We start from the raw sequence: 12,293 nt of genomic DNA, 5'->3' as shown, positions 1-12,293 counted from the left end.
GATAACACTTCAAAATGACCTTGACAGATTAGAGAACTGGGCAAAAACAAACAAGATGAATTTTAACAGGGAGAAATGTAAAGTATTGCACTTGGGCAAAAAAAATGAGAGGCACAAATACAAGATGGGTGACACCTGGCTTGAGAGCAGTACATGTGAAAAGGATCTAGGAGTCTTGGTTGACCACAAACTTGACATGAGCCAACAGTGTGACGCAGCAGCTAAAAAAGCCAATGCAATTCTGGGCTGCATCAATAGGAGTATAGCATCTAGATCAAGGGAAGTAATAGTGCCACTGTATTCTGCTCTGGTCAGACCTCACCTGGAGTACTGTGTCCAGTTCAGGGCACCACAATTCAAGAAGGACACTGACAAACTGGAACATGTCCAGAGGAGGGCAACCAAAATGGTCAAAGGCCTGGAAACGATGCCTCATGAGGAACGGCTAAGGGAGCTGGGCATGTTTAGCCTGGAGAAGAGGAGGTTAAGGGGTGATATGATAGCCATGTTCAAATATATAAAAGGATGTCACATAGAGGAGGGGGAAAGGTTGTTTTCTGCTGCTTCAGAGAAGCGGACACGGAGCAATGGATCCAAACTACAAGAAAGAAGATTCCATCTAAACATTAGGAAGAACTTCCTGACAGTAAGAGCTGTTCGACAGTGGAATTTGCTGCCAAGGAGTGTGGTGGAGTCTCCTACTTTGGAGGTCTTTAAGCAGAGGCTTGACAACCATATGTCAGGAGTGCTTTGATGGTGTTTCCTGCTTGGCAGGGGGTTGGACTCGATGGCCCTTGTGGTCTCTTCCAACTCTATGATTCTATGATTCTATGATTCTATGATTCTATGATTCTATGATTCTATGATTCTATGATTCTATGATTCTAGGATTAGGTGACTGTGGGCTCCCTTTTGCTCTGGTAACTATGAAAGTACTCTGCACATGTTCTAAAATGTCCCAACCGATGAGCACAGGGGTGGGAATTTCTTCTGAAAGGGCTACCTGCCACTTCCCTGCCCAGTTTTTGAACCTGACATCTATTTCCACCACCTTTAGGATCTCTGCTTGTTTCAAAATGCCTTCTAATTTTATTAATTTTCCTGGAATTATGGCTTCAGTCCCGATTATCTCCGGGTGGACTATAGTGACTTGTGAACCCATGTCCTTTAACCCGAGATATCTTTTTCCGTCTATGCAGATATACTCTCCAGCTTTCTTTAACAAGAGATTATCTTGTTGAATTGCATAACGGTGCAGGATTTTGGCATCTACTACCTCAGCAGGCTCGGGCCTAGCTGGCATGTTGGTTCCCTTGACAACCTGTCTAGTCTGGCCCTGCTCCACAGGCTGGATACAATATGTCTGTTTTTGTGTGGTGCTACAAATGGACGTTTCTTTTCCTGTTTTACAGTCAAAACTTTTATGACCTAATTTTCCACATCTCCAGCATGAAATGTCTTTGGGTCCTGCATAACTTGTTTTATTGACTTTTCCCTCAGTAAACTTTGTATGGGTATGTGCCTTCTCATGGTGGCTTTTTGATGAGGGGCTACTTCTCTTATCGGTTTCTGAGGTAATTTTTCCTTTGGTTTGCTGAAATTTATTCTTGTTTGTTTCCCAATATCTCCCACCAAATTCTGGCCCATCAAATCCATGGTCTCTGATTTCATTTATTTTATCGGCTAAACCAGCTGCTTCCTCTATTGTCTTGGGGTTCCTTTCTTTTATCAGGTATTTCAATTGGCCATTTATTGTGCAGTAAAATTGCTCCAATGCTATCACTTCCCTAATTTTAGGTACCATGTCTGCATTCTCTTGCTCTAACCATCTCGTGAGGTAAGTTTTTATCTTTGCACCAAAGTTTCCTCCCTCACCTTTGTCACACTTCTAAATTTTTTCCTCAACTGCTCTGAGGTAATCCCAAAGCGGGTGTATATTAACTGCTTGTACAAGTCATTTGTGTGTATATTTCGGCTAGAGGGCCACTTATTCTAGCTCTCAAGATCATCATTTTATCTTCCTCTCTCACTTGAAAATCGTGACATGCCCTCTCGAAGGATACTAAAAATGCTTCTGGGCTATCCTTATCTCTAAACTCAGGAAAGCATTTTAAATCTATCTTCATTTGATTCTGCCCATCGGTGTTACTACTATTATTTTGATTTTCCTAAACCTTTAATTCCAACCGTCTCATCTCTAACTGAAACCGCTGCTGTTCCTTTCCTGCTCAGCCCTCAATTTTTCTTTTTTCAATTCTTGTTCAGTTCTATTTTTCTCAAGCTCCAATTTCAAGTTATATTCTTGTACTAATTTCCACTTTTCAAAATGCTCTGAGAACTGTGGAACGTCTACTTCAGGTGGGGTTTTAGTCATCTCTTCTATTCTCATTTCCTCCCCCTGGGGATTCCCATTTTCTTCTCCAGAGATTTCGTATGGGTTTTCTCTCACAGGGTGCTTGGTCTTCTTGGGGGGCATTATGTGTGAGTCAGTATTTTCACTAATTAATTAAATAAGAGAATTTTACTCTCAACCCTGTTCCTCCTGGCTTGGCTTTTCAAGACCCTGGTCCCCAAAGTATGCTTTAGGTTTTTGCCTCTAACTGTGCTGGTCCCGTGGGTTACCTGAGAGGCAAGGTCCAAGTCCGGTCCATAGTCAAAGGTGCAATGGGAAGGCAATCCGTAGTAGTGAAGGAAGGTGAGGACAGGTGACCTCACCTAGGCCCAAAGTCACCCCCCACCAAAGCAGGCTCAAAGCTTCTCAAAGCTTTTCAAAATCATTTTCTCAGCAGCTAAGCATCAGAAACATTCCACTTGCTGTAACTAAAAAGATTGCAACAAGGTAGAGAACAGAGCCCATTGTCTTCTCAGGCCTTTCTCAGAACCACATTGCAACTTGCTTTCTCTCCGGGAACCATGCCAAAGCCAAGAATGAAACAACTGGAACACACTGAAACCCCCTCACCCCCTTTCCTGCCAAGAGTCCACAATAGTCCCAAGACAGCTTTCTGTACATGCTCAGGAACCTCAACATGGGGCAGGACTCCTGAGGGAGGAGAAAGGAGGAGGGAACTGGAAAGGGGTATATATGCTTGTGCATGTGATTGTGAACTCGTGCATGCTTTTTGTGACTTATCACACTTGCTCCTTCTACCAGTTCATGGATGGTAGAAATAAAACCTTTTTCTCCGAAACTATTCCTTGAGTGTCTGTTGACTTCCACTTCCCTTTCCCAGGTGCAATATTTTCCCCACCCGAGGGCAAAGCCTCATAAGGCTACATTTCTTGGTGCGTTGGCCGGGAAAAACAGATTCCCTGAGGATAAGGGATGTTGGGTACAAGGCGTCCCTGTGGTGAACAGCTCGGTTCGTGTCAGCAGTTCCAGTGCACATCCTGCCAAGTTCGTGGGAGGAATTGCCACCCGTTCCTGAGTGGACACACTGCAAGGACCAGAGAAAAAGCAACAGCCGAAGGAAGGTACCTCGAGGAAAAAGGTAGGCTTCACAGGGTATAGGTGGGAGCAAGCTCCACAGGGTTCGGTGGGAGGAAAAAGAGAGTTTGATCAGCTCCGCCAGTAGGGTAGAAGAAGTGCCACTGGTTTTGGTTTTGCCCAGAAAAGCAGCAAAAAGGGTGCTGCTGGGCCCCGGTCGAAGTCAAAGCACTGCCGGTTGTGGTTGGTTGTTGGTTTTGTGCCCAGAAGAAGCAGTAAACAAAGGTGCTCTTGGGCCCCGGTAAAAGTCGTGAAGCGCTGCCCAGTTGTGGTTTTGGTTTTTGGTAAAAAAGGGGATTGGGGGAGGTGCATGGGTTTTCTGAATGTGCGTGTGGGGACACTCCAATGAATGTTTTGAGTGTGTGAGACGTTGGAAGCAACGTCTGGCCTGTGACTGAGTGAGAGAAATTACGTTAGGAGGAGGGAGTGTCCCAGTATCCCAGTAGTGTCCAAGTGTTCCAGGGTCATGGAGAAAAAGCAGTAAAACAACTCCCACGACCCCCCCCCCCGCAATGTTTCCTGGGGGGGGGGACTGGAAAGATGCCACAAAGGGAGAAGATTGGGGATTTTAAAACCTGATGAAAAATAGACTCCAACACTTATGTGAAGTTCCTGACCGTCCCCCATGGCTTAGGAAAAGTAGAACTGTGATTACCCGTGCCGTGCCAAACTGTGCCCTGTATGGCAGCAAGTACAAGTTAGGGGAAAAACCAGCAGTCTTGCCAGACCCAGAAGAGGAAGGAGGAATAATTAGCCCCCCTCCACCCTATGCAGCAACTGCACCAGGGCTAAATGAGGTTCCCCCTACCCAACCCCCAAGCAAAGAGACTGAGGAAGAAAGAGAAGAGGAAGTTGAGAATGGTGAAATTCAGAAGGAATCAGGTGAAATGGACAAGCAGACAGTCCAAAGAGTATTTCAGTATGTGAATTGGCAGAAAGAAAAGAGCAGAAGATTTTAAAGAGCTGCGTGAGATAGAGCCAGTAAGCCAGTGAGCTGGATGTGGCTTCTTGGTTCTAGAAGCAGCACAATGCAAGGATGTGAATTGGCAGACAGAAAGAAACAGAGCAGAAGGCTTTGAGAGCCGCATGGGACAGAACTGTTAAAAAAAAAGAGACAATTAAATAACCAAGGGATTAAAAACCCTAGGATTACAATACTGACCATTGAGGAAATCCGCAAGATACATGCCCTCAGGACAGTGGACAATACTGATGCTGCAATTGAGGCAGCTAAAACTCCACCTTGATGGCCCCGCCCCACCGAGTGTACGACCCCCTGGAGCCATCCGATGCCCAGGACCACAGACCCCCAAGCACCTTAAATCAGAATCCTTCTTTCGAAGAGGACCCAGCCAAAATAATTAGGGGTTTGTCTTCAAGCAGCCAGCAGCCAAAAATGTAATCCCGGAGGGTGTCCACGGGAGTAGCAGAAGCTGGGTGCAGGGCAGGGAGCCGAGTGAAGTCAGAGCTCAGGCAGGAAGGCAGGACAGGGTTCAGGCAGGAACTGGCAACCAACAGTGTTGCTCCTACATCTTGGGACTAGGGCTGGCCAGCTTTTATCTGCCCCGAGGCATAGGGTGGCCCCAAGGCATAGGGCGGCCCCAATCCTCTGGTGACTCGCATCTCCTGGCCTGGAGGTGAGCCCTCCTCCTGCAGAAACTTAGTTCCCTCCACCTCTCTGCCCTGAGGCTCTGCAGCTCAGGAGCGCTGGAGGGTTACCGGACCCAGAGACAACCTCAGCTTCCTCTGACGGGGCTGAGAGTGGAGCACCTGCAGGCAATGGGTCCTCCATCACCTCGGAGGCAGAGCAGACTCAGCTGGTGCCTGCACCTGAGGATCCAGCACAGGTGAGGACCCTTCAGGCTCATGCCCCGGCCCCGGCTCAGCTGGTTCTGGAGGTGGGGAATCCTGTGCAGGCTGGGATTCCTCAGGTTCAGCATCCGAGTCTGAATCCCAGGCCATCATACTAACCTTTCAAGCTCACATCCACTGACCCTGAGCCTAAGCCTCTGCCAGAACAGTCTTTTGAGATCTCTTGCTCTTATTGTGATCTCGGCCTCATGGCAATCTGGGGTTTACCTCAATCACACCCTCGGGCCAGGTAATCACTTCACCGATTTTACCCTTCCCCCTCTCCAGGTGTATTGCTTCCCCTCACAGGCTCTTAGACTAATCGTATCACACCACTGCCACCACTTTTCTGTGGCGATCACACAGGGTTCCCGGACGTTTCACCGTATATTGATCTCTGTGCTACCACTTTATTTCTCACTGCCACCACCCAGGCCCTACCAGGTAAAATACTGAGCCCAGTCAGGGTTAAATTGGAACACAAACTTCTGTTTATTTATTGCAGTTTAACAAGCATGTGTTTTCATAAATGGTCTCAGTCAGTTACAATCATGGGGTGCCTTTCCAGACCTATAAAACATAGGTTTTGGAGTTAATGACACAAGATCACAGTTCTTTGCAGTGGATGTCAGCACAGACAACTTCAAATTCACATTATACTCCAGTATAATGGAGCGAGAGCCAGTGTGGTGTAGTGGTTAAGAGCGGTGGACTCGTAATCTGGGGAACCGGGTTCGCGTCTCCGCTCCTCCACATGCAGCTGCTGGGTGACCTTGGGCCAGTCACACTTCCTTGAAGTCTCTCAGCCCCACTCACCTCACAGAGTGTTTGTTGTGGGGGAGGAAGGGAAAGGAGAATGTTAGCCGCTTTGAGACTCCCTAGGGTAGTGATAAAGCGGGACATCAAATCCAAACTCTTCTTCTTCTTCTTCTTTTTCAGGGTGGAGAAGCCCAAAATCTTGCTCAAACAGAACCAGCATGATCTTTTACCCTAACCCTCCCCCCAAAAAACCAAGCAACCCAATTGCTTCCCAAACAATCATTTAAAAAGGTTTCTCTAAATCTCTGAGCACAGGCAGAGTGCACTGGGTGAAAAGGGACCTGAAAACACCATGTTTGCCCTGGGCATTCTATGTATGCTCTAGTACCCACCCTCAAATCTGGCTTGCATAAAACGTGGTTGTGCCTTACAATCACACACCTGTAGGTAGAGGAGTCATGGTTCCAGAGATCTCGTTTTAGGTGTGGAGTCAAAATTTGGGAGTGGCTTCCCTTCTGACCAATACAGCATTTCTCTGCAGCATTAAACTATGGAATTTGCTCCCAGAAGATGTAGCAATTCCAATCAACTTGGATGGCTCAGAAAGAGAATCAGATAGGTTCATGGAGGGTAAAGCTATCAATGGGTACAAACCACAAGGGCTGTGTTCTGCCTACGCTGTGGCTATGGATATTACTTTCTGGAAATTGTAAGTGAGGAGAGTGCTGTTGCGTTCAGTTTCCTGTTTGGAGGCTTCCCACAGGCATCTGGAGGACTAGACGGGTCCTATCTTGCCTGGTCCAGCAGAGTTCCTCTTATGCCTTCGTACTTTTATTAAGAAACAGCAAAAATAAATGTGCAAGCAACTGACACCTTCACATGGCCAGCAGCATGCTGCCATCCGGTTTGAATATTGTGAGATGGGTTTTACATTAAAAGGGGGAAAGTGTCTATTTTAAGCAATGACAGAAGTTTGAGTAAAGTAGGACTAGAGGGACACTGAGAGGAAAATGGTGCTTTTAAACAAAATCAGAGGTTTGCATTGCAACGGGGAATAGCACAGAGTTTATAAGGATGGGGGTGTGTTGTAGCCCCTACTAAAGGCTCTTGATTGAGTTCTTTCACTCCTTCTGGCAGCTGGAAGCTGAATGTTCTCAGCAGGCTGGTCAGGAAGATGAAGATTTCGATGTTTGCCAACTGCATTCCCAAACAAATGCGAGCCCCTGAAGAGGAGACATAGGAAAGTCAGCAACTGAGTAATAATTTACTTTTCAGTGTCAATTACTTCGCAGCTATAAAACATGCTATACTGTATAATACTTTGGAGAACTAGACATAGTTAGAAAAGTGAAATAATCGAGGAGGAGGAGGAGGAGGAGGAGGAGAGGAAGAAGAAGAAGAAGAAGAAGAAGAAGAAGAAGAAGAAGAAGAAGAAGAAGAAGAAGAAGAAGAAGAAGAAGAATTTATACCCCGTCCATCTGACTGGGTTTCCCCAGCCACTCTAGGCAGCTTCCAACCAAATATTAAAAACATGATATAGCATTAAGCATTAAAAACTTCCCCAAACAGGGCTGCCTTCAGATGTCTCCTAAAAGTATTATAGTTGCTTATTTCCTTGACATCTGCTGGGAGGGCGTTCCACAGGGCAGGCATCACTACCGAAAAGGTCCTCTGCCTTGTTCCCTGTAACCTCACATCTTGCAATGAGAGATCGCCAGAAGGCCCTCAGCGCTGGATCTCAGTGTCCGGGCTGAACGATGGCGGTGGGGACGCTCCTTCAGGTATACTGGGCTGAGACACTTTGGGGCTTTCAAGGTCAACACCAACACTCGGAAACGGAGTGGGAGCCAATGTAGGTCTTTCAGGACCAGTGTTATATGGTCTCGGCGGCCACTCCCAGTCACCAGTCTAGCTGCCGCACTCTGGATTAATTGCAGTTTCCAAGTCACCTTCAAAGGTAACCCCACGTAGAGCACGTTGCAGTAGTCCAAGCAGGAGATAACGAGAGCATGCACCACTCTGTGGAGACAGTCTGTGGGCTGGTAGGGTCCAGGGAGTCCTCCACACCCACCCGCCCCCTGTCCCCCAAGAACAGTACTTCTGTCTTGTCACAGTTCAACCTCAGTCGGAAGTGGGATAGTTTAACTGCAGACTCAGTTCTGAATATAGTTTCATAGCAGGCTAAATTACATTCCATGAAAAGAGGTGGGGGAGCTTTAGCCTTGTCACCTGAAAAGAAGTTGGATGGCATCCAGCTGTCACATGTGACAGGGAGCGACAACACCCTGGTGCTGGCAGTGTTACCTCTCTCAGGGACAGGGCAATGGGGTGGCAAGTGTGAAGTGTGAACCCCATAAGGGTTTGGGTACCTGTGAGTCCAAAATCAACCACCCAGAAATTCCCTAAATTATCAACAGCCTTGCCCCATCCTGCTGACCAGCAGTGCCACTCCTGCCAAGGGAATATTGCATCCATTCTGCCCTACTCTCTTGCTGATGATCATGTCATTTCCTGGAAGCCAACCAATAAGCATGTCTATAGACCACAACTCAGCTTGGACTTTTGCATTCACCTGCACCAAATGGCAGATATTCTTCTCTGTCCACAAATTGTCCATTCTTGTCCAAGAAATGATTCGGGTTGAACTCTGCAGGAGTCTCCCATCGTGTTGGATCAAGAAGAACAGAGCGCAGATCAGGAAGAATGGCAGTCCCCTGCAAGGAAGAAAGAATTAACTTGGAATGCATTCAGATCAGCATTCTGACCAACAGAGGATTCTCCCTCGCTCTCCCAGGACAAATCTTTGCAGAGTTCAAACTGAATTGAAACTCAGGGTTTTGGGGGGACAGGTGGGTATTTAACAGTGGCCATATTCATCCTCAACTTCTTTCTATTAAAAAAAATATTTATATACAAGCAGAAACATAGCAGGGTCTCCCCCAACACCAGTTTCAAAAAGGCCTCGCTGAGACCTTTGGCCACTGCATGCTCCTCTGAGGTGCCACATGGACCCAGGAATAGCCCTAGTGAAACATGTCTGCAGATGGAACTCCTGTTTTAGACTACACAGGAAGTTCCTGCATGGCTGGGGGCTGCAACCCAGTGGCGTAGCGTGGGGGTGCAGGGGGGGCCGGCCGCACCGGGCGCAACATCTGGGGGTTAGGGTTAGGGGGCGCAAATCCACGGGTTAATAATAATAATAATAATAATAATAATAATAATAATAATAATAATAATAATAAATTTTATTTATATCCCGCCCTCCCCAGCCGAAGCCGGGCTCAGGGCGGCTAACAACAATAAAACAGTACAAAAGTACAACATAAACAACATTCTAAAATCATTCATTATAAAAATTAATTAATTCAAGCCACTGGCAACCATTGGGCCAGAGCTCTGCGAAGATTGCCGAGGGAGGGAGTCAGGCTGTGCCCTGGCCAAAGGCCTGGTGGAACAGCTCTGTCTTGCAGGCCCTGCGGAAAGATGTCAAGTCCCGCAAGGCCCTGGTCTCTTGTGACAGAGCGTTCCACCAGATCGGAGCCACAGCCGAAAAAGCCCTGGCTCTAGTTGAGGCCAGCCTAACCTCTCTGAGGCCTGGGACCTTCAAGATGTTTTTATTTGAAGACCGTAGGTTTCTCTGTGGGGCATACCAGGAGAGGCGGTCCCGTAGGTACGAGGGTCCTAGGCCATATAGGGCTTTAAAGGTTAAAACCAGCACCTTAAACCTGATCCTGTACTCCACCGGGAGCCAGTGCAGCTGGTATAGCACCGGGTGAATGTGATCTCGCAGCGAAGACCTCATAAGGAGTCTCGCTGCAGCATTCTGCACCCGCTGGAGTTTCTGGGTCAGTCTCAAGGGCAGCCCCACGTAGAGCGAGTTACAATAATCCAGTCTGGAGGTGACCGTCGCGTGGATCACAGTGGCTAGGTCGGGGCGAGAGAGGTAAGGAGCCAACTGCTTAGCTTGGCGGAGATGGAAAAATGCCGCCTTTGTTATAGCTGCAATCTGCGCCTCCATGGAAAGGGAGGTGTCGAAGATTACACCCAAACTCTTAACGGACGGTGCTGGCACTAATTGCGCCCCCGCAAGAGATGGGAGTTGCCCCCCCAATCCCATATTGCCCCGTCCCAGCCACAGGACCTCTGTCTTCGAAGGATTTAGCTTCAACCGGCTCCCACGTAACCATCCAGCCACAGCTTCCAAACATCTGGTCAGTGTGTCTGGGGCCGAGTCAGGATGGCCATCCATCAACAGATAGAGTTGGGTGTCATCGGCATACTGATGACAACCCAGCCCAAAACTCCGAACAAGCTGGGCGAGGGGGCGCATAAAGATGTTGAAAAGCATCGGGGAGAGTATCGCACCCTGAGGTACTCCACACACCAAGGAGTGGCGCGATGACAATTCCCCCCCAAGCGCCACCCTCTGTCCCCGACCAGAGAGAAACGAGCGCAGCCATTGAAGGTCTGTGCCCTGGATCCCCACGTCGGCAAGGCGGTGGTCCAGAAGTTCGTGATCGACCATGTCGAAAGCTGCTGATAGATCTAGAAGAATCAGCAGCCCCGACCCGCCAGCTGTCTACGAAGGTCATCTGTTAGGGCGACCAGAGCCGTCTCGGTCCCATGATCAGCGCGGAAGCCGGACTGGAATGGATCCAGAACCGATGTTTCATCCAGAAACCCACCAAGCTGTTCAGCAACCGCTCTCTCAATCACCTTACCCAGGAACGGAAGATTCGAAACCGGGCGGTAATTGGATAGATCTAAAGGATCTAATGATGTTTTCTTTAAGAGCGGGCGCACCACTGCCTCCTTCAGTTCCCCTGGGAATGTCCCCGTGCCAAGGGACAAATTGATGATATCCCCCAGGAGGGCCCGCACCTCGTCTGGACTCCCCTGTGGTGAGTGCCTGAGGGCCCTGCTCTTGCCATTTACCATCTGGCTTGGGGCGGGGCCTGCGGCCTCACAAGGACTGCTCTGCTGCCCAGGAAGACTCCCCTGTGGTGAGTGCCTGAGGGCCCTGCTCTTGCCACTTACCATCTGGCTTGGGGCGGGGCCTGGGGCCTCACAAGGACTGCTCTGCTGCCCAGGAAGACTCTCCTGCGTGAGTGCCTGAGGGCCCTGCTCCTTCTTGCCACTTACCACCTGGCCTAGGGAGGGCCTGACAGGCCTCACAAGGACTGCTCCTGCCACTTACTATCTGGCCCAGGGTGGGGCCTCACAAGGATGGTTGTTGCCATTGATGCTGCTATTGCCCAGGAGGACCCGGAGGAGTGCAGAGCTCTTTTTAACATGTTTTGTTTTGTTTTTGTTTTTTAATATTTCCCTTTCCCTTTCGATTCTATATATGGGGGTGGGATGGATGTTTGGGTGGGCTGGGGAATTTGTTAGATTTTGATGAATTTGTAATTTTTGCAGTTTTTGTTTGTATTGTTTTATTGTTTTCTGGGTTGTTTTTGTTTTTTGTTTTCATTGTTTTAAGGTTTTATTGTTCTAGGCTGCGAAAGAATAATATTAATTGCCATCAATGGAGGCCACTATGAGGCCTGGGATTGCTACCGTGGAGGGGCGAGGGAGGTATGGCGGTGGGGGCAGATGTTACAGGCGAAGGGGATCGAGATATGGATACGCTCGTACCCTTTCCAATCTGCGCCCCATCCCGAGGGACGAGGGTAGGGTGAGCAAGGATTACTCACCTCCGTCACTGGTGCTGTGCAATGCCAGGTCTATAGGCAATAAAACCGCCACCCTGCGAGATTTCTTTATCTCGCAGGGGGTCGACCTGGCTTGTGTGACGGAGACCTGGGTGCGCGAAGGGGCAACAGTTACCTTACGAGAGATGACGCCCCCGGGTTTCTCTGTCCTCCACCAGTCGCGGACTGTGGGCCGGGGGGGAGGGGTGGCATTATTAATCCGGGAAGATTGTCCTTTCAGGGCTCTACCATCGCCATCGATCCCCGGCATCGAATGTGTTGGCCTAGTGTGGGGCTCCGAGGAGAGCTTGGCTGTCTGGCTGGTGTACCGGCCACCTAGCGCACCAGCAGCCACCCTGTCAGGCCTATTGGAGGCGGTGGCCGGCTGGGCCTTGGAGTTCCCTAACCTATTGGTATTGGGGGACTTCAACATCCATGCTGATGCCACTCCCTCCTCACAGGCTCTGGACCTGGTGTCTTCCATGGCGACACTAGGGCTCTCC

General features: G+C 48.9%; 1 protein-coding gene across 1 annotated transcript in view; it reads right to left on the bottom strand.

The window, feature by feature from the left end:
- Positions 1-7,097: 7,097 nt before the first annotated feature.
- LOC308584971 (cytochrome P450 2C39-like) overlaps positions 7,098-12,293 on the bottom strand; it is a 43,956-nt gene continuing 38,760 nt past the window's right edge. Inside the window, exons 8-9 of the mRNA XM_081190382.1 lie at positions 8,670-8,811; positions 7,098-7,320 (exon numbers count right to left, since the gene is read on the bottom strand). Of these exons, the coding sequence (XP_081046508.1) occupies positions 7,127-7,320; positions 8,670-8,811 (336 nt within the window). The 3' untranslated portion in view covers positions 7,098-7,126. The remainder of the gene's footprint in view (positions 7,321-8,669; positions 8,812-12,293) is intronic.

The sequence above is a fragment of the Podarcis bocagei genome, assembly GCF_964188305.1.
Source record: "Podarcis bocagei genome assembly, chromosome: 4".
NCBI lineage: Eukaryota > Metazoa > Chordata > Lepidosauria > Squamata > Lacertidae > Podarcis > Podarcis bocagei.
Note: the sequence above shows the minus strand (reverse complement) of the source record. Positions and strands in the feature narration are given on the sequence as shown.